The following is a 23,732-nucleotide window of genomic DNA, read 5'->3' as shown; positions in this document are numbered from 1 at the left end:
GCCTCAAATGACACCCGCTTTCCCACCAATATCGCCACCCCTCTATTCTTCGCGTCCAGTCACGAGTGGAATACCTGTCCTACCCATCCCTTTCTTAACCTGACCTGGTCCGCCACCTTCAGGTGTGTCTCTTGGAGCATGACCACGTCTGCCTTAAAAGGGACTTATCGTCCCTTTAAGTGCGCAAACACTCGAGCCCTCTTCACCGGCCCATTCAGGCCCCTCACGTTCCACGTTATCAGCCGGATTGGAGGGGCTCTCACCCCTCTCCCCCAGCCCCTGTAACATTTCCTGTGCGTGATTGTGATTATACAACAACCATCACACATCAAACCTCAAACATTCCCCCCCTACCCTCACAAACCCTCAGTTAGAGTCCAACTTTCCGGTTTGTACAAATGTCCACGCCTCTTCAGGCGTTTCAAAGTAATAGTGTTGGCCCTTGTATGTGACCCACAGTCGCACTGGCTGCAGCATCCCGAATTTCACTTCTTTCCGGTGCAACACCGCTTTGGCCCGGTTGAAACCCTCTCTCCGCTTTGCAACCTCCGTGCTCCAGTCCGGGTATATTCGGATCTCTGCATTGTCCCACTTACTGCTCGCTCCTTCTTGGCCCATTTCAGGACCCACTCTCTGTCCGTGAACCGGTGGAACCTCACCACCATCGCCCTTGGCAGCTCATTTGCCTGGGGCTTCTTCGCCAGCACCCGATGTGCCCCGTCCAACTCCAGCGGCCTTGAAGGGGCCTCCTTGCCCATAGTCGCCCCGAGCATCGTGCTCGCGTATGCCCCGGCATCGGCCCCCTCCACTCCTTCAGGGAGACCCAGGATTCGCAGATTCTTTCTCCTCGACCTGTTCTCCAGGTCTTCGAGTCTTCCCGCCCACCTCCTGTGTAGCGCCTCGTTCTGCTCCACTCTCAGCGCCAGGCCCGAGATCTCGTCCTCGTTCTGACCAACTCTTTTTTGTACCTCCTGGATCTGAACCTCGTGGGCCTTCTGGGTGATCCCTAGTCCTTCGATTGCCGAAAGCATAGGCGCCAGCATTTCCTTACGCATTTCCTCACGCTGCTCCTCGAAGCAGTGCTTGATAAACTCCTGCAGCTCCACTTTGTCTCTGGCCGCCGCCATTTTGTCTTTTCCCCCCCCGGTTTTTCCCGTTGCTCCAATGCCACTTTTGTGGCCGTTACACTTCGAGCCGTTTCATAAAAGTTGAAGGGGGACCTCCCTCTTACCTTCCCCACGGGTTGGTATAAAAAAAAGTTCAGTTGGGGCTCTTCTAACGAGCCCGAAGGTCCGTGGTAGCGGGAGCTGCTGAATCGTGCGGCTCAGCTCCGCATAGCCGCAACCGGAAATCTCTTCCTGGACAGTTAAGTCAGCAGGGTAGGGGGAGAAATTACGGTCAACTGGAAAAAGTGGAGGCAGAGAGTGGGGTACGGCAGGGATGTTGTTGGCTATTTATTGAATTATGCTTCGTTCTCCTGTTTGTTATCTGTTGGTTATCTTTTTTATCCTGGTTGTGATTTTGTTTGATGTTTATTTGTAAATGCCTTAATAAACATATATATTGTTAAAAATGATTGATCTTCTCCTCAACTCCACTTCTCCATATTCCTTAATTTATCAATTGCAGTCTTGAATGTACTTGGTGACTGAGCATTCACAGCTCTCTGGTATAGATCATTTCAAAGATTGAAAACTCTTTAAATGAAAACATTTCTCCTCATCTCTGAACTAAATGGGTCAACTCTTGTTTTGAGACTCTGATCTTGTGTTCCAGCTTCCTACAAACATACATGCCCTAGTTGGAACCAAGGTTCCTGACCTGACACAACCTTTCAGAGCTTTAACCCCCACCTGTACCCAAATCTATCTCATCTTGGCAGCTAAAGTTCTGCCTTCAACAGTTCTTTTGATTCCAGGAACAGGGAGTTGGGATAAATAGGTCATTTTCTTGATTGCAATTGCAACTAGTTGGGTGCCACAGGCTAAGCTTGGGAGCTTCAACTATATTCAAAATGTGTTAATGATTTGGATGAAGTGATCAAGTGTATTGAAGCCATATATGCCAAGGATACAATGCTAGCTAGGAAAGCAGGCTGTGAGGGGGACACAAAGGATGAAATTCAATCCAGATGATGGGAGTCTTGCCCATTGGCTAGAGAGCCAGCAAAAGCACCATGCCACCCCTCTTTCAGAAGGTCCACTGTATCAAATGCCAGTCAGGCACGCAAGCGGCTAACAATAGGTCTTCTCTGAGATCAAGGAATCTGGGGCAGAAAGGCCCCCGTTCTGAAAGCATCAGTACCATCAGCACCAGCGAGAGTGGTAGTAGCCACTGGCAATGCATCAATCAGACTTCCATGATCAGTGAGTCACTGTGTGAAGGTGGGATGGAAGTCTCATAGAAGGATTACTGACTGACTGGGGAGTGAGGGTGAGAGGCATTGGGGTCAGAAGAAAGAGCAGGGAGCAGGGAAACAGTCTTCAGCCAATTTGATTCTCTCCATGTGATGCCAAGAAACAGCTGAAGGCAATGGATTCTGCAAAGGCCATGGGCCCTACAATATTCCAGCAATAGTACCTCAGACTTGTGCTCCAGAACTTGCCACACCCATGACCAAGCTGTTCCAGCACAGCTACTACACGGATATGAACCCAGCAATGTTAAAAATTGCCAGGAATGACCTTTAGACAAAGCAGGACAAATCAAAACCTGGTCAATTTCTACTCCGTCAGTCTATTCTCAATCATCATTAAAATGGTGGAAGGGGTCATCAACAGTGCGATCAACCTGCTCACTGACGCCCAGTTTGCGTTCCACCAGGGCCAGGATCACTCAACTCCTGACCTCATTACAGTCTTGGTTTAAACATGTACATAAAAGCTGCACTCCAGAGGGGAGATGAGAGGGACTGCATTTTAAAAAAAAATGTATTTTATTACCAACATATATCAAAACAGGTTACAACACGTAAAGACCCCAGAAAACATACTTCCCAGCAATCAACTATGCAATCTGTACAAATCTTTTCCCCTATTTCACCCCCTCCTCCTCCCCACCCCGCAATGAACGTCTCCTCCAACTCAGTCACAAACATCCCCCATCTTTTCTCAAACCATTCTGCAGAGCCCCTTAACTCATACTTTATCTTCTCTACTCGCAGGAAGTTGTACAGGTCACCCAACCAAGCCGCTACCCCAGATGGTGAGGCTGATCGCCACTCCAGTAAAATTCGCCGCCATGCAATCGGAGAGGCAAAGGCCACGACATTGGCTTTCCTCCTCTCCATGAGCTCCGATTTCTCTGAAACCCCAAATATCGACACCAAAGGGTTGTCGTATCTGTCCAATTCAGACACTTCAATCAGCTCTTTAATTAAAGTTTACCCAGGTGTTTTTATTTATGGGTGAGTAGAACAAAGTAGGACACAGATAAGGTAACACACTTTATTCAATATAGTTAACCCATAAATTACCCACTAAACATACAAGAAAAGGGCAGCACGGTGGCTTAGTGGGTTAGCACTGTGGCCTCACGGCGCCGAGGTCCCAGGTTCGATCCCGGCTCTGGGTCACTGTCCGTGTGGCGTTTGCACATTCTCCCCGTGTTTGCGTGGGTTTCGCCCCCACAACCCAAAACCGTGCAGGCTAAGTGGACTGGCCACACTAAATTGCCCCTTAATTGGAAAAAATGAATTGGGTACTCTAAATTAAAAAAAAAATACATGCAAGAAACATCCAGGATTCGACTATACTTCCCATAAAGGCGATTTGATAAGCTGCTGATCCGATCCCCGAGTCCCTCTGGTTCCTCTTTGCAAAGGTGATTCTCGCTGGCTCTTGCTTGCTCGCTTCCTTCCTTCTGGTCTGGTCAAGGTCACCTCACACACCATGCTTTGAGTCTTAGCTTCCGGTCCTTTCTTCCTAGAATGCCTATTTTTTTAATTCCCCTGTCGCCACCCACCTCCTTTCTCCACCTGCCCTTGGCCTTTGGCCAATGGAGTCTCAGAAGGGAGGGTCTCCGTGTCCAATGGTCTTGTTGATGACCTGTTGACAGGGTGCCTGAGCTCATCCTGGAAGGAGCAATGATTGCTTGATGGGATATCAGGAACTGTGGATAATAGGCCAATGCATCTTAAGTAGGGGCCATAATTACTTGATGGGTTATCAGCAACTGTGGACAATAGTACCTAAGACTTGTGCATCTCAATGCATCTCAAGTAGCAGCAATAATTAATTGATGGATTATTCATGGACTGCTTCAGACAGGCCCCGGCAGCTTGTCTAAGTTCTGTTTATTCGGATTCTGCAGACTGTGGTTTTTAATGTGCCCAATTCTTTAATTTAAGATATCCAATTTAACCGGCCTTAAAACTAGGCCCTGATTGCTACGACATGGGTCCACCTCCTCCTCCACTATCCTGGCTAAGACTGCGAACACTCCTGCCCAGAATCGTCCCAATTTTTCGCAACCCCAAAACATGTGTGCGTATGATTCGCTGGCCCTTGCCCACACTCATCTGCTATCCTCTAAAAGTACCCACTCATTCTCGTCTGAGTCATATGCACCCTGTGCACCACCTTAAACTGTATCATGCTCATCCTTGCACAAGATGAGATCCCGTTTACCCTACGGAACGCCTCGCTCTATACTTCCCAATTGATCTCCCCTCCCAACTCCACTTCCCATTTCTCCGTGATCTTCACCACCTGCTCGCCTCCCTGCTCCCCCAGCCACTTGTATATATCCCCAATTCTTTCCTTCCCTTTCACATCCGGAAGCAGCAGTCGCTCCAGCAGTGTGTATCCCGGCAACCTAGGGAACCCCCTCCAGACCTTTCGTGCAAAGTCCCTACCTGCAGATATCGGAACTCACTCCCCCTCGGCAGCTCTACCCTCTCCCTTAGCTCCTTGAGACTGGCGACCCTTCCTCCAAATACAGATCCCTCACCTTGGCCAGTCCCACTTCCCTCCACCTCCTGTATACACTAGCCATTCCCCCCGGCTAAAACCCATGATTCTCGCACAGCAGCGTTAGCACCGACATCCCTTCCACCCTAAAATGCCTCCTCAACTGATTCCATATCTTCACCGCTGACTGCACTACCAGGCTCACTGAATACCTACTTGGAGCCATTTGCAACGCTGCCGTCACCATAGCCCTCAAACTAGACCCTTTACAAGATTCCTTCTCCATCCTAACCCACTGTAGCCAGTTAAAATGGCTAACTCCCGATTTAAATTGGCCAACTCCCGATTTAAAATGGCGAACGGCAAAGGCTGATGGGAATTTAGATACATAAAGCAAAACCAGACTCTTTGGCGCCAGCAGAGGCCTACACAATGGGAGGTGAACGACCACCTCAGGACCGCCCATCGATCAGGGAACCGCTCCAGCATTGGAGAAAATCGAACCAAGTGATTGGGACAAAGTCCAATCACTTGGAACCAGGTACAGGGTCCGCCCCAAAAGGCGGGAAGCCCCTGGGGTCTATAAGAATCAAGCCCAAGTTCAAATCGTTCTTCTTGACCGGGTCACTCAGCAACACGAACCAACCCTTGACAGTGACCGGTTCAGTCACCGCCGATATCCAGTAAGTCTTACTTCAACGCTCGCTACGAGATAGGCGCTCCTAGCTACCAATCTGTACCGACTTCGAAACCCGCAGGCTCAGAACCCGAACGAAAGGCCATTCGTTTCCCTGACCTGGTGGGCCAGCTCCAAGTTAAGTATTGGCCTGTTAGCTGTAGAAGTAGCTTAGACGTAGAATTTGTACATGAGTAGTGATTACTGTGTATAATAAATACCTGGCGACTCAAGAGAAAAGGTGATAAAACAGAACAATTAAACTAAGGCAAAGTTAGCAACACCACTCTACCCCTTCTCCTTCCCACCATCGCTGCACCTTATCCACATTCGCTGCCCAATAATAATGAAGCAGGTTCGGCAACACCAAGCCCCCCCTGTTGAGAGTGATTGCCTTTAACAACAAGGCAGAATTTGACCGAGCATGACGTCAAGTAGCCCGAGCAAAAGGCGCCAATGGGGATCGAGGGGGAAAAGCTCCTCTGATTGGAGTCATAGCTTGCACAAAGAAATATGGTAGTGGTTGTTGGAGGTCAGTCATCTCAGTTCCAGTTCTTTTGGATAGTGTCCGAGGTCAAACCATTTCAGCTGCTTCATCAATAACCTTCCTTGCATCATAAGATCAAGTCAGGATGTTCGCTAATGATTGCACAATGCTCAGCACCATTCATGACTTCTCAGATAGTGAAGCATTTTTTGTCCAAATACAGCAAGACCTGGACAATATCAGTGTTTGGGCTGACAAGTGGCAAGTAACATTTGCCCCACACAAGTGGCAGGCAGTGACCATTTCCAACAACAGAGGATCTATCCATTGCTGTTGACATTCAGTATCATTATCATTGCTGAAACTGAACTGGATTAGTCCACAGTAAATACTGTGGCTACAAGAGCAGGTCAGAGGCTAAGAATCCTGCAATGAGTAACTCACCTCCTGACTCTCAAAGCTTGTCCATTATCTACGAGTCAGGAATGTGATGGAATACTCTCCACTTGCCTGGATGAGTGCAGCTCCAACACTGAAGCAGCTTGACATCATCCATGACAAAGCAGCCCCGCTTGATTGGCACCCCTTCCACAAATATTCAATCCATCCACCATTCTTGAACAGTCACAGCCGTGTGTACCATCTACAAGATGCATTACAGAAACACACCAAGGCTCCTTAGGTAGCACCTTCCAAACCCACAACCTCTACCATCTAGGACAAGGGCAGTAGATACTTGCGAACACCACCACCTGGAGGTTGCCTTCCAAGTCACACACCACCCTGACTTGGAAATATATCGCGGTTCCTTCACTGACGCTGGATCAAAATCCTGGAACTCCTTTCCTAACAGCACCATTGGTGTACATGCACCACAAGGACTGCTCACTATCACCTTCTCAAGGGCAGCTAGGGATGGCAGTTATTGCTGGCTTCGCCAATGATGCCCACATCCTATGAATTAATTTTAAAAAGGCACAAAGTTCATGATGGGAAACAAAGATCGTGATCAATTCACCTGCTGCCGTAGATGTCTGCATCTCATGCAAATGTAGTTAATCAGATGTGACATTGTACATATGGATTAAAGACCCAATTATAATCTTCAGATGAAGTAGGGCAAGAAGGCTTGAGATATTTGGACAAGGACATGGAGATGAAATGTATTTTGTCCTTTTCCTATTGCAAATTATAAATTTCTATCTGCACGGTTATGATATAAGTTGGCTACATAAACTTGTCTTAATAATAGTACTTTACTGCCCATCCATTGGGTGGCAGACAGAGAAGGGCTAATTACAGCCTGACAACATTTAATAAGTTTAATTATACAAGCAAGCATGCAAATTTTACAAAGGAAAACATCAGCAGGTAGTAAACACAGATGTAAGTTTTTTATACACACATAACATATTGGTTTCTGTTAAAACTATTACATAGTTTTGGGTGGTGCCGGTTAAACAAAATGCCCCTGAACGGGAGTTTCATTACTCCTGACACAGGACAAGGTACGGTGTATATATTTGTTCAGCCACAATAACCAAAGCTAACCCAATAATTTAATAATTTAAATCTAAAATGTAGGAACAACATCTGTATATATACAATCTATTATGATTGTTATTTTTTTAAAAGAATACATTAATTTAACACAGAAGTAATTGGCTTTTAAAAATAATCAAGCTGTCAGAAATTCCTACTGGAGAATTCTGGTTGCCAGAGTGCCGGATGATGCAAAGTTTACTGCAATTCGTTATCTTGCTGAGCTTTGACATTTTCAACAAATAGTTGGAATAGCTTCTATTTTAGTTCTAATATTGACAAGCTCGGAGCAACCAAGTAATAATTACAAAGCAGCTCTTCAAGCTTTAATAAGTAAGACATTGACTCAGATGGAAGTGTAGTGAGAACAAATCATCCGTCTTGGGATAAAACACCGACCCTCTGAACGAGCACCCTACAGAGGCACATGACCTCACCCTAATCCTGGAAACCCAGTAACCCCACCCAAACCTTTGTATGCTAAGGGGCAATTTAGCGTGACCAATTCCCCTAACCTGCACATCATTGGACTGTGGGAGGAAACCCAGCAGACATGGAGCGAAGGTACAAACTCCACACAGTCATCCAAGGCTGGAATTGAACCCAGGTCCCTGGTGTTGTGAGGCAGCAGTGCTATACACTGTGCCATTCATCACATAGCAGGTCTGCCACATCAAAAGGTAGAGACAATGTGTGAAAGTGTCAGCTATGGCATAGTTGGTAACGCTCTTGCCTGAGACAGAAGACTGTGGCACAAGTCCCATTCTAGAGACTTTAAAAATGTCAAGGCTGATACGCCAGTGAAGTACTAAAGGAATGCTGCATTATTAATTTTGAATTAACCATGAAACTGAGGTAAAAGCAAAATATTGCAGATGCTGGTAATCTGAAATAAAAACAAAGTGCTTGAAATAATCCACAGGTTTGACATAATTTAAAGAGAAACACAGTCTTCGAGTCATTTTCGACATTCATATTTGTCCCAAAACACAAATGCTGCCACACCAGATGAATATTTGCATCACTGTTTTTACTACCTTAAGCCAAGGCCCTTCTGGGTGGATGTAAAAAATACCATAACATTATATTGAAAAGCAGGGGAGTAATCCCTGGTGTCATGGCTCATATTTATCCCTCAATCGGCATTACAAAATCCGATTATCTTGACATCACCACATTGCTGTTTACGGGAGTTTGCTGTGCGCAACAGGACTGCTCTGCTGCTTACATAACAAGCCATGATATGGTGATGCAGGCGTTGGACGAGGGTGGGCACAGTAAGAAGTCTTACACCACCAGGTTAAAGTCCAACAGGGTTGTTTCGAACTTCATTCACCTGAGGAAGGAGCTGCGCTCCGAAAGCCAGTGATTTGAAACACACCTGTTGGGACTTTAACCTGGTGTTGTAAGACTTCTTACTGAAAATAAGAGTGACGTACGCATATGAAGTACTTAGAATTATAGAATTGTTGCAGCGCAGAGCAGTCATTTGGCCCAGCACGTCCACATCTCTTACAAGAGTAATGCACCTGGTGCCACTCTCCTGCAAATTCAGACAATGATCCCCGTCTCTACTCCAGGGACTGTAAAGCACTTTGGGATGTGTCTGAGGTCAGGAAAGGCGCTACAGCAATGTAAGTGTTCCTCATTGTGTTTCGGGTCTACTCTGTCTGGAGAGGCTGCATCTTCCGTGACACTCGCCTACTTCCGCTTTAACGTGCCAGCGGATGGGACAGCTCAGCGCAGCCGCTTGCTTGGCTCCGCCCACATTGCCGTGGTTACGTGCGGCCCGGCCGAGCGAGGCCCTGAGCGGATGGAGTGGCACAATGTCGGGCACCACCAGGAAGGTACAAGCTGTTTACCGGGACAAGGCCGCAATCTGTTATCCTGGCCAGAGGAGAGGGAGGGTTAATTCAATAACAGAGGCTGCTCCTACCTCAAGGGAAATTGAATTGAGAGAACCTGAAACAAACAGAAAATGCAGGGAACATTCAGCTGGCCAGTCGCCATCGGCGGGAAGAGCAGGGCTACCCGGTAATGCTTCAGGGGTGGATGTGTCATTAGAAATAGGGGCGGGTGGAATTTAAAAAGGGACACAACAAAGGGAACGGCAAAAACACATTCATACAGCAGAACGCTAGCAAGGGATTCACTTATTAAAAATAAGAGAATGGCTAATTGGATGAAATGATGGAATTAAGACACATCTGAAATGGAAACGGTAAAATCTGGAAGAGTTTGTGTGGGAAGATATCGGATTTACACCACAAATGCAGATTGTTTCATTGGCATGAGGCGAAGATGGAGGGTCACATGCCATGTGACAACCCATTTCCAGCCACCTCAAATTGCAGACACTTATCCTGCAATTCCAGAATCACCTTGCTAAACTAAATTGTGAATTACATTTAAGGACTCGGCCAGCTCCCATCAGTGGTGATATGCATTATTACCTTCAGTGCTTCTTCAACATGTAGGAATATTGCTTCATCAGAGGGAGGGCTGTAGGTTGTAATCAATAGGTGGTCCTTGCTCATGTTCAGTTGGCACAATGAAATTTAATGAAGCCCAAAATCAATTATTGAGAAATTCCAGGGGAGCTGCTTCCTGACTGCACAACCTCTGTGCCTCCTCTGTAGGACCTGTCCTGTTGTGACCTGGACATAAGGTGTCTGGGATGTTGTCTGGTTGATTTGTGTCTCTCCCAGTTTTGGCACATGTACCCAGAGGAGGACTTTTAAGGGTCTACTGGTTTTAGCTGTGTTTAAATCTGATGCCTAGATCTGTCTAGTTTCCTGTACTTTTCTGCAGTGGTTTCATATAACCTTGGTAGGCTATTTAAGAGGGCAATTTAGAGTCAACAACACTGCTGCAGGCCTAAACTTACATGTAGAACATTACAGCGCAGTACAGTCCCTTCAGCCCTCGATGTTGCGCCGACCTGTGAAACCACTCTAAACCCCATCTACATTATTCCCTATCATCCATATGTCTAGCCAATGACCATTTGAATGCCCTTCGTGTTGGCGAGTCCACTACTGTTGCAGACAGGGCATTCCACGCCCTTACTACTCTCTGAGTAAAGAACCTACCTCTGATATCTGTCTTATATCTATCTCCCCTCAATTTAAAGCTATGTCCCCTCGTGCTAGACATCACCATCCGAGGAAAAAGGCTCTCACTGTCCACCCTATCCAATCCTCTGATCATCTTGTATGCCTCAATTAAGTCACCTCTTAACCTTCTCTCTAACGAAAACAGCCTCAAGTCCCTTAGCCTTTCCTCATAAGATCTTCCCTCCATACCAGGCAACATTCTGGTAAATCTCTGCACCCCTTCCAATGCTTTCACATCCTTCCTATAATGCGGCGACCAGAATTGGACGCAATACTCCAAATGCGGCCGCACCAGAGTTTTGTACAGCTGCAACATGGCCTCATGGCTCCGAAACTCAATCCCTCTGCCAATAAAAGCTAACACCGTACGCCTTCTTAACAACCCTCTCAACCTGGGTGGCAACTTTCAGGGATCTATGTACATGGACACCGAGATCTCTCTGCTCATCCACACTGCCAAGAATCTTACCATTAGCCCAGTAATCTGTCTTCCTGTTATTCCTTCCAAAATGAATCACCTCACACTTTTCTGCATTAAACTCCATTTGCCACCTCTCAGCCCAGCGCTGCAGCTTATCTATGTCCCTCTGTAACTTGTAACATCCTTCCGCACTGTCCACAACTCCACCGACTTTAGTGTCATCTGCAAATTTACTCACTCATCCTTCTACGCCCTCCTCCAGGTCATTTATAAAAATGACAAACAGCAGTTGCCCCAAAACAGATCCTTGTGGTACACCACTAGTAATTGGACTCCAGTCAGAACATTTCCCGTCAGCCACCACCCTTTGTCGTCTTCCAGCTCGCCAATTTCTGATCCAAACTGCTAAATCACCCTGAATCCCATGCCTCCGTATTTTCTGCAGTAGCCTACTGTGGGGAACATTCTCAAACGCTCTACTGAAATCCATATCCACCACATCAACTGCTTTACCCTCATCCACCTGTTTGGTCACCTTCTCAAAGAACTCAATAAGGTTTGTGAGGCACGACCTACCCTTCACAAAACTGTGTTGACTATCTCTTATCAAATTATTCCTTTCCAGATGATTATACATCCTCTCTCTTATAAACCTTTCCAAGATTTTGCCCACAAGAGAAGTCAGGCTCACTGGTCTATAGTTACCGGGGTTGTCTCTACTCCCCTTCTTGAACAAGGGGACAACATTTGCTATCCTCCAGTCTTCTGGCACTATTCCTGTAGACAAAGATGACTTAAGATCAAAGCCAAAGGCTCAGCAATCTCCTCCCTAACTTCCCAGAGAATCCCAGGATAAATCCCATCCGGCCCAGGGGACTTATCTATTTTCACACTTTCCAGAATTGCTAACACCTCCTCCTTATGAACCTCAAGCCCTTCTAGTCTAGTAGCCTGAATCTCAGTATTCTCCTCGACAACATTCTCTTTTTCCTGTGTGAATACTGACAAAAAATATTCATTTAGCATCTCTCCTATCTCCTCGGACTCCAAGCACAACTTCCCAGTACTGTCCTTGACTGGCCCTACTCTTACCCTAGTCATTCTTTTATTCCTGACATATCTATAGAAAGCTTTAGGGTTATCCTTGATCCTACCTGCCAAAGACTTCTCAAGTCCCCTCCTGGCTCTTCTTAGCTCCCTCTTTAGGTCCTTCCTAGCTAACTTGTAACTCTCGAGCGCCCTAACTGAACCTTCATGTCTCATCTTCACATAAGCCTCCTTCTTCCTCTTGACAAGTGTTTCGACTGCTTTAGTAAACCACGGTTCCTTTGCTCGACCACTTCCTCCCTGCCTGACAGGTACATACTTATCAAGGACACGCAGTAGCTGTTCCTTGAACAAGCTCCACATTTCAATTGTGCCCATCCCCTGCAGTTTTCCTCTCCATCCGATGCATCCTAAGTCTTGCCTCATCGCATCATAATTGCCTTTCCCCCAGATACAACTCTTGCCCTGCGGTATATACCTATCCTTTCCATCACTAAAGTAAACGTAATCGAATTGTGGTCACTATCACCAAAGTGCTCAACTACCTCCAAATCTATCACCTGTCCTGGTTCATTACCCAGTACCAAATCCAATATGGCCTCGCCTCTCGTTGGCCTATCTACAGACTGTGTCAGGAAACCCTCCTGCGCACATTGGACAAAAACAGACCCATCTAAAGTACTCGAACTATAGCGTTTCCAGTCAATATTTGGAAAGTTAAAGCCCAGCCATAACCACTACCCTGTTGTTTTCGCTCCGATCCAGAATCATCTTTGCAATCCTTTCCTCTACATCCCTGGAACCTTTTGGAGGCCTATAGAAAACCCCTAACAGGGTGACCTCTCCTTTCCTGTTTCTAACCTCAGCCCATACTACCTCAGTAGACGAGTCCTCATCAAACGTCCTTTCTGCCATCGTAATACTGTCCTTGACTAACAATGCCACCCCTCCCCTCCTCCTCTTACCACCTTCCCTGAGCTTACTGAAATATCTAAACCCCGGCACCTGCAACAACCATTCCTGTCCCTGCTCTATCCATGTCTCCGAAATGGCCACAACATCGAAGTCCCAGGTACCAACCCATGCCGCAAGTTCACCCACCTTATTCCAGATGCTTCTGGCATTGAAGAAGACACACTTTAAACCACCTTCCTGCCTGCCGGTACACTCCTGCAACTTTGAAACCTTACTCATGACCTCACTACTCTCAACCTCCTGTATAATGGAGCTACAATTCAGGTTCCTAAGCCCCTGCTGAACTAGTTTAAACCTCCCGAAGAGCATTAGCAAATTTCCCCCCCAGGATATTGGTACCCCTCTGGTCCAGGTGTAGACCATCCTGTTTGTAGAGGTCCCACCGACCCCAGAATGAGCCCCAATGATCCAGAAATCTGTAACCCTCCCTCCTGCACCATCCCTGTAGCCACGTGTTCAACTCCTCTCTCTCCCTATTCCTCATCTCGCTATCACGTGGCACGGGTAACAACCCAGAGATAATAACTCTGTCCTAGATCTAAGTTTCCACCCTAGCTCCCTGAATTCCTGCCTTACATCCCTATCCTTTTTCCTACCTGTCGTTGGTACCTATGTGGACCACAACTTGGGGCTGCTTCCCCTCCCCTTAAGGATCCCGAAAACACGATCCGAGACATCACGCACCCTGGCACCTGGGAGGCAACACACCAATTGCGACTCTCTCTCGTTCCCACAGCATCTCCTATCTATCCCCCTAACTATGGAGTCTTCAGTGACTAATGCTCTACTCCTCTCCCCCCTACCCTTCTGAGCAACAGGGACAGACTCTGTGCCAGAGACCTGTACCCCATGGCTTACCCCTGGTAAGTCTCCCCCCCCAACAGTATCCAAAGTGGTATACTTGTTACTAAGGGGAACGACCACAGGGGATCCCTGCACTGACTGTTTCCTCCCAGCCCCTCTCACCGTCACCCATCTATCTTTATTCTTCGGAGTAACTACATCTCTGAAGCTTCTATCTATGACCACCTCTGCCTCCCGAATGATCCGAAGTTCATCCAGCTCCAGTTCCCTAACCCGGTTTCTGAGGAGCTGGAGATGGGTGCACTTCCCACAGATGAAATCAGCAGGGACACTGACGGCATCCCTCACCTCAAACATTCTGCAGGAGGAACATTACACTACCTTCCCTGCCATCCCCTCTAGATAAAAAAAGAAAAAGAAATAAAGAGCTTTCCTGTTGTTCACTCCCCTTCTCAGCAAGCACTCATTCAGCAACCCCTGTGCCCCGCACGGTAACACCTGAGGGAAAATAAAAGAAAAACTACTTAGTAGTCACCAGCCAGTCCCTTACCTGCAGGCTGTGACGTTACGGTTCAACTTCTTTCGACTTCTACCTGCCCTCGAGCAGACAGACTGGGTTAGGACTGCAGGTTTTCTCAAAACCAGGGAAAAGTGAACCTGTTAGCGATCCAGTAGCTTTGTGGTCACCGCTACTGATACTAGCTTTTAATCCAGTTTCAAATTCACAAATTCAGTGGTGGGATTTGAATACACAATCTTGATTATTAGTCCAGATCTTTAGATTATTAGACAGAAAGATGCCGATGTCCATTGATCACAGGGCTGTCAGTTATAGTGGCTTGGGAAGTACCACCCCCATGAAATTGTCAATGCTAACCTCCATTGGTTCCTTATTGCAATTTATTGAATTGAAATTGTTACCTTTGTCCTCTATCAGTGCAACTTCCACTTATATCCCAATTTCGAGTTCTTATTCTGACCTATACAACTATTTCTTTCTCCCTTCTTTTCTTCTCTTCTGGCTCGATAATCAATGATGATAAAAGTAAGGAAGACAATCTTTTGTTTATCTAGCACAGTGATGGGCAACTTGGCTGGTGAGTGGGCTGCGTGAGTGGCCTTCTTTCATCTCAGTGGACTGCAAATTTGAAATTGGGCGTGTTCGCTCACCGTTACCCCATGAATAAGATTGAATACATGTGGAATATTTCATAACGAATGATAGAAATTGCGTAGTCATTCATATATTAATAAAACTATTAACTTCAAATGGTAAAACCCAAATAAATGTTTACACTTTGGATGCAGAGGGAGCACATGACTCTCAGTCAATATTGTGTGCAATCGATCAGCATGCACTTCACTTCATGTGCCCTTGCTTTCAATACATATCACTTTAGTCATACTGATGGAAACCAGCTGAATGTGGCAACACTGCGTGTGCAATTGTCATCAAAATGTTTCGTGGGCGTACTCAGAACCCAGATGGGCTGCAGATTTCCCACCAGTGCTCGAGCATCTTCCATGATCCTAGAATTTCCCAAATGTTTTATAGCCAATTAAGTACTTTTGAAGTGTAGTCACTGTTGTAGGAAATGTGGCCATCAATTTGCACCCAGCAATGTTCCAAGAAGCAATGTCTTAATGGCCAGATAATCAGTTTTAGTGATGTTGGTTGATGGTTAATTATTGGCTACACCACTGGGGAAAGTTCCCCAACTCTTCTTCAAAATAGTGCTATGGGATCTTTTACAGCCACCTGAGCGAGTAGCAATGGCACCTCCAACAGTATAGCACTCCTTCAGTACTGCATTGGTTTGATAGCCGCCTGAGATTGTGTGCTCAGGTTTCTGGAACGGAACTTGAACTGGAAACACTCTGACTTAGAGGGAGAGGACTGCCATTGATCCATGGATGACGCATGCTGTTTTGGGAAACTTTGCTAATCTTCCCAATTTTGATTACTTTTCTCCTCATTTAGGAGCTTCCTGAAAACCTATCCATTCGATTGTGCCACCAATCACCTACCTTCAAGTACTTCTGTTTGATGTTTCACCTCTGTAGATCATCTTGGAATATTTAACTGAGTACAGGCCGCAATATGAATACCAATTGTTTGCAGTGCTGTCAGTTACATGGTACTGGGAGATATCCGTGCCCATTCATTACAGGGGCACGATTTAACCACTGTGTTACGCCCGGAGAGGATCTGAGCGTGGCGGTTAAATAGCAGGAAACGTCAAAATCGAGATTTGCGCTGGGTGCAAGTCAGTTTGCCATGTAACGGGCCAGCTCCTGATGGCGTGTTCTGGATCTCGGCCAAATATGGCGTGCATATCATTGACCCCAATTTGCATCAATCTCCATCTCATTAGCAGGATTGCAGTCAAATGTAACAGCCTCCCGGGAATGAACTGGCTCCTCAGTGAGAAATCATGCAGGCATCGTTTAGATCGCCTCTTTTTAAAAATGTGAAGTTGGCGCAATGATTGCTGAGGAGAACTGAGGAAGTGAGTAGCCATTTCCTTTTTTGGGCATGCAGCTCAAGGGCACCGGAGCCCTCGGTGAGCTGGGCTTGGATGGGAGGCTTCCAGCACTGGGGTTGCTGGGGGAGGGGTGCAGTTTTAAAGCCATTTTTAATGTTGTGGATACCCATAATAAGAGTAGCTGCTGCCTGTCTCCTACCAAACGCTTCCAGGACAGAACCTTGTTCTTGGTTATATGCTGATGGTCACTTAACTCCCTTTGACTGAGCAGCCGGGGGGGGGGTGTTGGCAGGTATTCTTTTTTTTTGTCTCGATTTTGTCTTTGGTGTGCAAGTGGTGTGCTCATTATTTTCCTGCCTGTTGTGTGTTTTCTTTCAGTGTTCTGTACTTGGTTCTGTTTATAATGTGTCGGACCGGTTCTGGACTGAACTGTGCCTCTTGGGAGGGGTGGAGTGGTTTTATCTCTCCTCCGCCATGCTCCGTGTTTGAGCGGCCTTTTCAGGTGGGCTGGGCTGGTGAGCCTTTCTGCTCATGTAGGTGGGGTGGGGGGGTTGGGTTGGAAGGGAGGCAGGCAAGTGTGTTCTGGGTGCCAAGTGATTAGTGTCCTCATTGCATTGTCTTTCGTATTTTCATACTATTTAAAGACTAAAATATTTGCAGGTTGTGTTTACTGCTTGCTCTGCAAATGTCTGGAGGCTGCAGTTGCTGTTTCCTTCCTATTCTGCAGCCGGAATAGAGGACAATTGTTTTCTAAGATACCTGTGTCCTGGAACACTGGGCTCAGGGGGACGTACGAGTCCAGAAGGTAATCTGGTTTGAAGCAAGAAGACCCTGCGGGACCTGGTTCATGCCATTGATCCAAATGGAGCACCTGATGACGCCATTGAAGAAATGCTTTCGCAGGTTGCTGATGTTTTTGTTCCTGGTGTGGCGAGTGCTGCATGTAACTGGCACGTAACTGGGTTAAACACGCTGGAAGTTAAAGATATTGAACTGCAACTTGGGTGCCCATGGTGCCACCTGTGCTGACATTGAGCGGTGCATCGATCTGCTCAAAATGTGGTCATCTCCCCAGAGGATTTCATGCTTTGTGGCAGGAGACGCTCCATCTGTGCCCTCCACAACCTAGCGCAGCAGCGGGACGACATGCTGGAGGAGGAGGGTCATGTGGCCTTATCTGAGGAGGAGGAGGTGGCTAAGGTGGGGAGGGAAGATGAGCCCGGGGAGGACCCGCAAGAGGAGATGGAGGACAGGTGGCGAGAGTCTGGCATGCCCGGAGACACCCCCCCCCCCCCCCCCCCCCCCCCCCCCCCCGGACTACCCTGTTCCACCGTCCAAGGAGATGTGTAACATCACCCTAGGGTGGATGGGCCTGTGTTGGCACTATCAGTGGGCCAATATACAAGGCAGGAGAGTGATAACTTACTGTGAGGTAAGCTCTGGTGCTCCTCAGTTTATGCCAAAGTCTGACTCCTGTCTTTCTGCTGACAGCACGCTCACACACATCCTCTGAACGGGGTCTGCATCAGCGGCGTTTGATCTTGGACCACTGTGCTGGGGAGCAGGGAGTGGGGGGAGCAGAGGTCAACACGAGTTGGGGGTGCAGGCAGGCCTGCTGTGAAGATTAATGTGACAGGCTTCACATGTATCAGGTGTAACATTTTTTTATTGTGAACACCTCCAGCTCCGTTCCCCCAAGCTACAGCTAGTGACCTCCTGCCTTCCCAATCAGTGATCCTCAATCTTCCTGTTCTTACATGGTCGACTGCTGTGACTAGGCGTGTCCGCAGGATGCACATCGGAGGTGGATGCAGCCTTCTGCTTTTCGTGCCTTGTGGTCTTTGATGCCCTTGGCGGAAATCCTCTGGCGGGCCTGGAGCCAGAGGGCTCTGGTTGACTTATTGGTGTCATTGGCATCGCCGTGCCACCCTGTTCTGCCCGCTGTTGTCTCCTTGGTGGCAGGCCCCGGGTTGGCCTCCAGCGTTTCCTCCTCCCTGATAGTTCCTGTAGGCTCTGGTGGTCCCCATGGGACAGCGGAGCAGCTAAAACACTAAAAATTCAACAAAGTAAAAATCTCATTAAACCAATTTACAAAGTATTTGTTATACTTGTATGCTTATGTTATACAGGAACTTCATGGAGAGGGCAATATACAAATGGAATGAGGTCCAGAGGACTCTGCACCCTCTGGCTCTGCCAGTCTTGGCGCCTCCCCGTTGACTGCACCGTACTATCGACACCCTCAGAAATGGTCCTCAGTGACTGGGCCACGCTCTGCAGTGCCCCGGCAATGCCCATCTGCGTATGGGACGTGAAGTCCCTAAGCGACTGGGACATGATGTCGAGGCCCTCGGCCATGGTTTTCACGGACTGAGCCATGCTCTCTTGGGTGGGGGGGAAACAACGGCTCCAGATGGCCTGGCCCCAAAAGATGGAATTCCTGCAAGAAAATGGGCCTGTGGTCACTAAGAGGGAGGACCATTTTGTCCGATGAACAACTCACTGGAGACCAGCAATCTGAAGGGGCAGTGGATCTTCACCTCTGTGGCGCGGGTCAATCTCGCTGTAGGTGACTGCTCTTTCCTCGGATAACCCCGCGATTTCTGGCGCCTATTCCTCAAAGGAGGTGAGGACTCGGATCTCTGGTACTCTGTCCCCCTCCTATCTTGGTCCTTTCCCACTTATTATGGGCTATTTTCTCCTGTGGGGACAAAGAGAGCCTGATTTCAGCGGTGAAAGAACATTTTTATACATGTGAGCTGCACTCTTGATGGATCGGAGGAGTATGCAGATTGCATGCGTGAGCACTGTAACTAGACATGAAGGGGTAGTGCCGGTGGGTGGCAGGGGGTGCTGAGGAACAAGCACGAAGACAGGGTGTGAGGAGGGTGTGAGTGATTTGCTGGTGGGGGTTTGGGAATTTCATGGGTGGCAGGCGGAACTGATGCCAGGAAAGAGGTGGTAACTTATTAACCTTGCAACTCGGTGGAGGTCATTGGTCTTCTTCCGACATTGAAGGCTGATCCTCCTGGTCATGCTGCCCGCACTGACAGCCCACTGCCACTGGTGGCCTCCGACCCCCTTGAAGGACAGGATGGCCTGTCTCTCATTCCCAGGGTCAAGAAGCCTATCCAGGTCGGCATCCCCAATGCTAGCAGCAGGTCTGCTCGCTGCCATGCTTATGTGTTGACTGCAGTGAGTGGTGAGGGAGTGTTTAAAAGCAGTCCCACCCTTGTTTGCGGGCAAGATGCTGAGGCGCGAATGTAGCGAATAAGACAGCGAGACAGCCAATAATAGCGAGAAGCTCGGAGGCTCATTACCAGCACCAAGTGTCATTAAATACGGACCGCGATCTCGCCTACGCGGCCATTGAGAAACACCCTGCCAATCACGGCCATTACGAAATGATCCCGTTAAATTGCGCCACAGGACTGTATGCAAATACATAATATCTAATCATATATTTTTATTATGCACTGTGGGATTGTACAAAATTTCAACTTGGGAGGGCGGGGGGTTTAAATTTCAGTCCATTTCTTGGACACTTGATTGTAGTGGAATTGGGGAATGTTCATGTTGAGTAATTTCATTCTGCATAGTAGGGTGTGGGCATGTTTGTCCAACCAAATGATTAGGCTCCTCTTTGCACACTTGGATGTGGAATAACTTTCTGTTCTGGAATTCGGTGGGTTTAACTAACAGTTGAGACTGAAGGATTGTTTATGTTGCAAGGGCTGATTTAAAAGAATCCAGATTTTTTTTAGTGTAAGCAGGAGTGGATTAGAATGGGGTAATTACTGTAATTAATGCAGCAATATGAACTTGGACAATCGGGGATCCATGAAAAAATTTGTATTATTGCAAGTAATTTAAATAATAATAATAATGGTTATTATTGTCACAAGTAGGCTTACATTAACACTGCAATGAAGTTACTGTGGAAATCCCCTAAAGATTAAATGATTAAAATCAAATGCCCATTTATCTGATATATTCATTTTGGGGCTTGAAGCATATTGCTTCCAGGAGCCTGGATGATATATTCGATTAACAAAATGTACTTTCACTTCTGAAATCAGCTTGGAGCTTTTATTAATGAATTAATGAAATAAAGCTCATGTACCTTTGATTGGGTTGTCAAACTTCACTACCTGGTGTTCAGTTTTATACCAGACCGTGCTTTTACTGCACAAATGCATAGTTGAGGTTTGGACAGAGTGGAGCACGATATTAATATTAGTACAATTTGAGACTAAAATGCAAAATGATTACATTCTGCAGCATTGTCGGTCCTCACTGATGAAGAAAGGAAAAAGTTAAACAATTCATTTTAAAGTTCATGTTCTGATTCTGTTGTGAAACATTTATGGGAAAAACAATTAAACCAAGTTTAAAAAAATATATATATTTACTAAAGTTTTTGAACACAATTTTTCACCCTTACAAAGAATAACCCCCCCCTGCCCGTAACAAAATAACAAGAAATCGCACAGAGCAAGATATATACATGGTAAAATGATATGTTACATAACTTTGTACACTGGCTCTCTCCCGCACGTGCCAGTTTCCCCAACCCTTCATGTTATCTCTTGCTCATCCACCCTCCCAGGCAATCCCCCATTCCCCCCCCCCCCCAGGTTGCTGCTGCTGCAGACCGACCTTCCTCTAACGCTCCGCGAGATAGTCGAGGAACGGTTGCCACCGCCTGTAAAACCCCTGCGCAGACCCTCTCAAGGCAAACTTAATCCTCTCCAGCTTTATGAACCCAGCCATGTCGTTTATCCACGCTGGGGGGCTTCGCCTCCTTCCACATTAGCAAGATCCTTCGCCGGGCAACTAGGGACGCAAAGGCCAGAATGCCGGACTCTTCCGCCTCCTGCACTCCCGGCTCGTCCACTGCTCCAAATATTGCTAGCCCCCAGCTTGGCTTGACCCGGACTTTCACCACCTGAGATATTGCTCCCGCACTCCTCTCCAGAACCCCTCCAGTGCCGGGCATGACCAAAACATATGGACATGGTTCGCCGGGCTCCCTGAGCACCTTCCACATCTGGCCTCCACCCCAAAGAACCTACACAACCTCGGCCCCGTCAAGTGCGCTCTGTGAACCACCTTAAATTGTATCAGGCTGAGCCTGGCACATGAGGAGGAGGAATTAACCCTACCTAGGGCATCAGCCCACAGACCTTCCTCAATCTCCTCCCGCAGCTCCTCCTCCCATTTACCCTTCAGCTCCTCTACCAGCGCTTCCCCCTCTTCTTTCAACTCCTGGTGTATTTCCGACACCTTGCCCTCCCCGACCCATACACCCGAGATCACCCTGTCTTGAATTTCTTGTGCCGGGAGCAACGGGAATTCCCTCACCTGTCGCCTCACAAACGTCCTCACCTGCATATATCTAAAGGCATTTCCCGGGGGTATCTCGAACTTCTCCTCCAGTGCCCCTAGGCTCGCAAACGTCCCGTCAATGAACAGGTCCCCCATTCTTCTAATCCCCGCCCGATGCCAGCTCTGGAACCCCCCGTCCATCTTCCCCCGGACAAACCGGTGGTTACCCCTGATCGGGGACCACACCGAGGCTCCCATTACACCCCTGTGCCGTCTCCACTGGCCCTAGATCCTTAGCATTGCCTCCACCACTGGGCTCGTGGTGTACCTTGTCGGCGAGAGCGGCAGCGGTGCCGCCACCAACGCCCCCAGGCTCGTTCCTTTGCAGGACGCAATCTCCATCCTCTTCCATGCCGCCCCCTCTCCCTCCATCACCCACTTGCGGATCATCGCCGCATTTGCTGCCCAGTAGTAGCTCCCTAGGTTTGGCAGCGCCAACTCTCCTCGGTCCCTACTGCGTTCCAGGAACCCTCTCCTTACCCTCGAGGTCCTATTCGCCCACACAAACCCCATAATACTCCTACCTACTCTCTTAAAAATGGCCTTGGTGATCACGATGGGAAGGCACTGAAACACAAACAGAAACCTCGGAAGGACCACCATTTTGACCGACTGCACTCTACCCGCTAGCGAGAGCGGTAACATGTCCCATCTTTTGAAATCCTCCTCCATTTGCTCCACCAACCTCGTCAGATTCAGTTTATGTAGGGCCCCCCAACTCCTGGCTATCTGGATCCCCAGGTACCGAAAGCTCCCCTCCGCCCTCCTCAGCGGTAGATCCCCTCTCCCCCTTTCTTGGTCCCCTGCCTGTAATACAAAAAGCTCACTCTTCCCTACATTGAGCTTATAGCCTGAAAACTCCCCAAACTCCCTTAGCGTCTGCATGACCTCCACCATCCCCTCCATTGGATTCGCCACGTACAGCAACAGGTCATCCGCATAAAGCGACATCCGATGCTCTTCTCCCCCTCGGACCACTCCCCTCCGTTTACTAGACTCCCTCAATGACATGGCCAGGGGTTCGATCGCCAATGCAATCAACAGGGGGGACAGGGGGCACCACTGCCTCGTCCCTCGGTACAGCCGAAAGTACTCCGACCTCCGCCGGTTTGTCACTACACTCGCCACCGGGGCTCTGTAAAGTAGCTTAACCCAACTGATAAACCCTCTCCCGAACCCAAACCTACGCAGCACCTCCCAGAGGTACTCACACTCTACTCGGTCAAAGGCCTTCTCCACGTTCATAGCTGCCACTATCTCCGCCTCTCCCTCCTCCGATGGCATCATTATCACGTTTAAGAGCCGCCGCACATTAGTGTTTAATTGCCTGCCCTTTACGAATCCCGTCTGGTCCTCGTGGATCACCCCCGGGACACAGTCCTCGATCCTCGTGGCCAGCACTTTTGCCAGCAACTTAGCATCCACATTGAGGAGCAAGATCGGCCTGTACGATCCACATTGCAGTGGGTCCTTATCCCGCTTTAGGATCAAATAAATCGTCGCTTTCGACATTGTCGGGGGCAGGGTCCCCTCCTCTCTTGCCTCATTCAAGGTCCTCACTAGTAGCGGGGCCAACAGGTTTACGTATTTCCTGTAGAACTCCACCGGGAAGACGTCCGGTCCCGGGGCCTTCCCCGCCTGCATACTCCCCAAACCCTTGCTCAGCTCCTCCAACCCAATTGGTGCCCCCAAGCCAGCCACCTCTTGCTCCTCCACCCTCGGGAATCTCAGTTGGTCTAGGAATCGTCTCATTCCCTCTTCACCCGCTGGGGGCTGGGATCTGTACAGCTCTTCATAGAAGGCCTTGAATACCTTGTTTATTTTCGTCGCACTCCGAACCGTGGCTCCCCTTCCATCTTTGACTCCCCCTATTTCCCTCG

At 48.1% G+C, this 23,732-nt stretch overlaps 1 protein-coding gene across 4 annotated transcripts in view; it reads left to right on the top strand.

Moving 5' to 3' along the window:
* Positions 1–9,371: 9,371 nt before the first annotated feature.
* The window catches only part of spidr (scaffold protein involved in DNA repair), a 452,785-nt gene continuing 438,424 nt past the window's right edge, over positions 9,372–23,732 (top strand). For 3 of the 4 annotated variants that reach the window (XM_072467811.1, XM_072467809.1, XM_072467808.1), the window contains exon 1: positions 9,372–9,462. In XM_072467811.1, coding sequence (XP_072323912.1) covers positions 9,442–9,462 — 21 coding nt within the window. In that variant the 5' untranslated portion in view covers positions 9,372–9,441. Of the gene's footprint in view, positions 9,463–9,507; positions 9,650–23,732 lie in introns of those variants that run through there. The other variant, XM_072467810.1, reaches the window with a different exon arrangement.

Source organism: Scyliorhinus torazame, chromosome 11, assembly GCF_047496885.1.
Source record: "Scyliorhinus torazame isolate Kashiwa2021f chromosome 11, sScyTor2.1, whole genome shotgun sequence".
NCBI lineage: Eukaryota > Metazoa > Chordata > Chondrichthyes > Carcharhiniformes > Scyliorhinidae > Scyliorhinus > Scyliorhinus torazame.
Note: the sequence above shows the minus strand (reverse complement) of the source record. Positions and strands in the feature narration are given on the sequence as shown.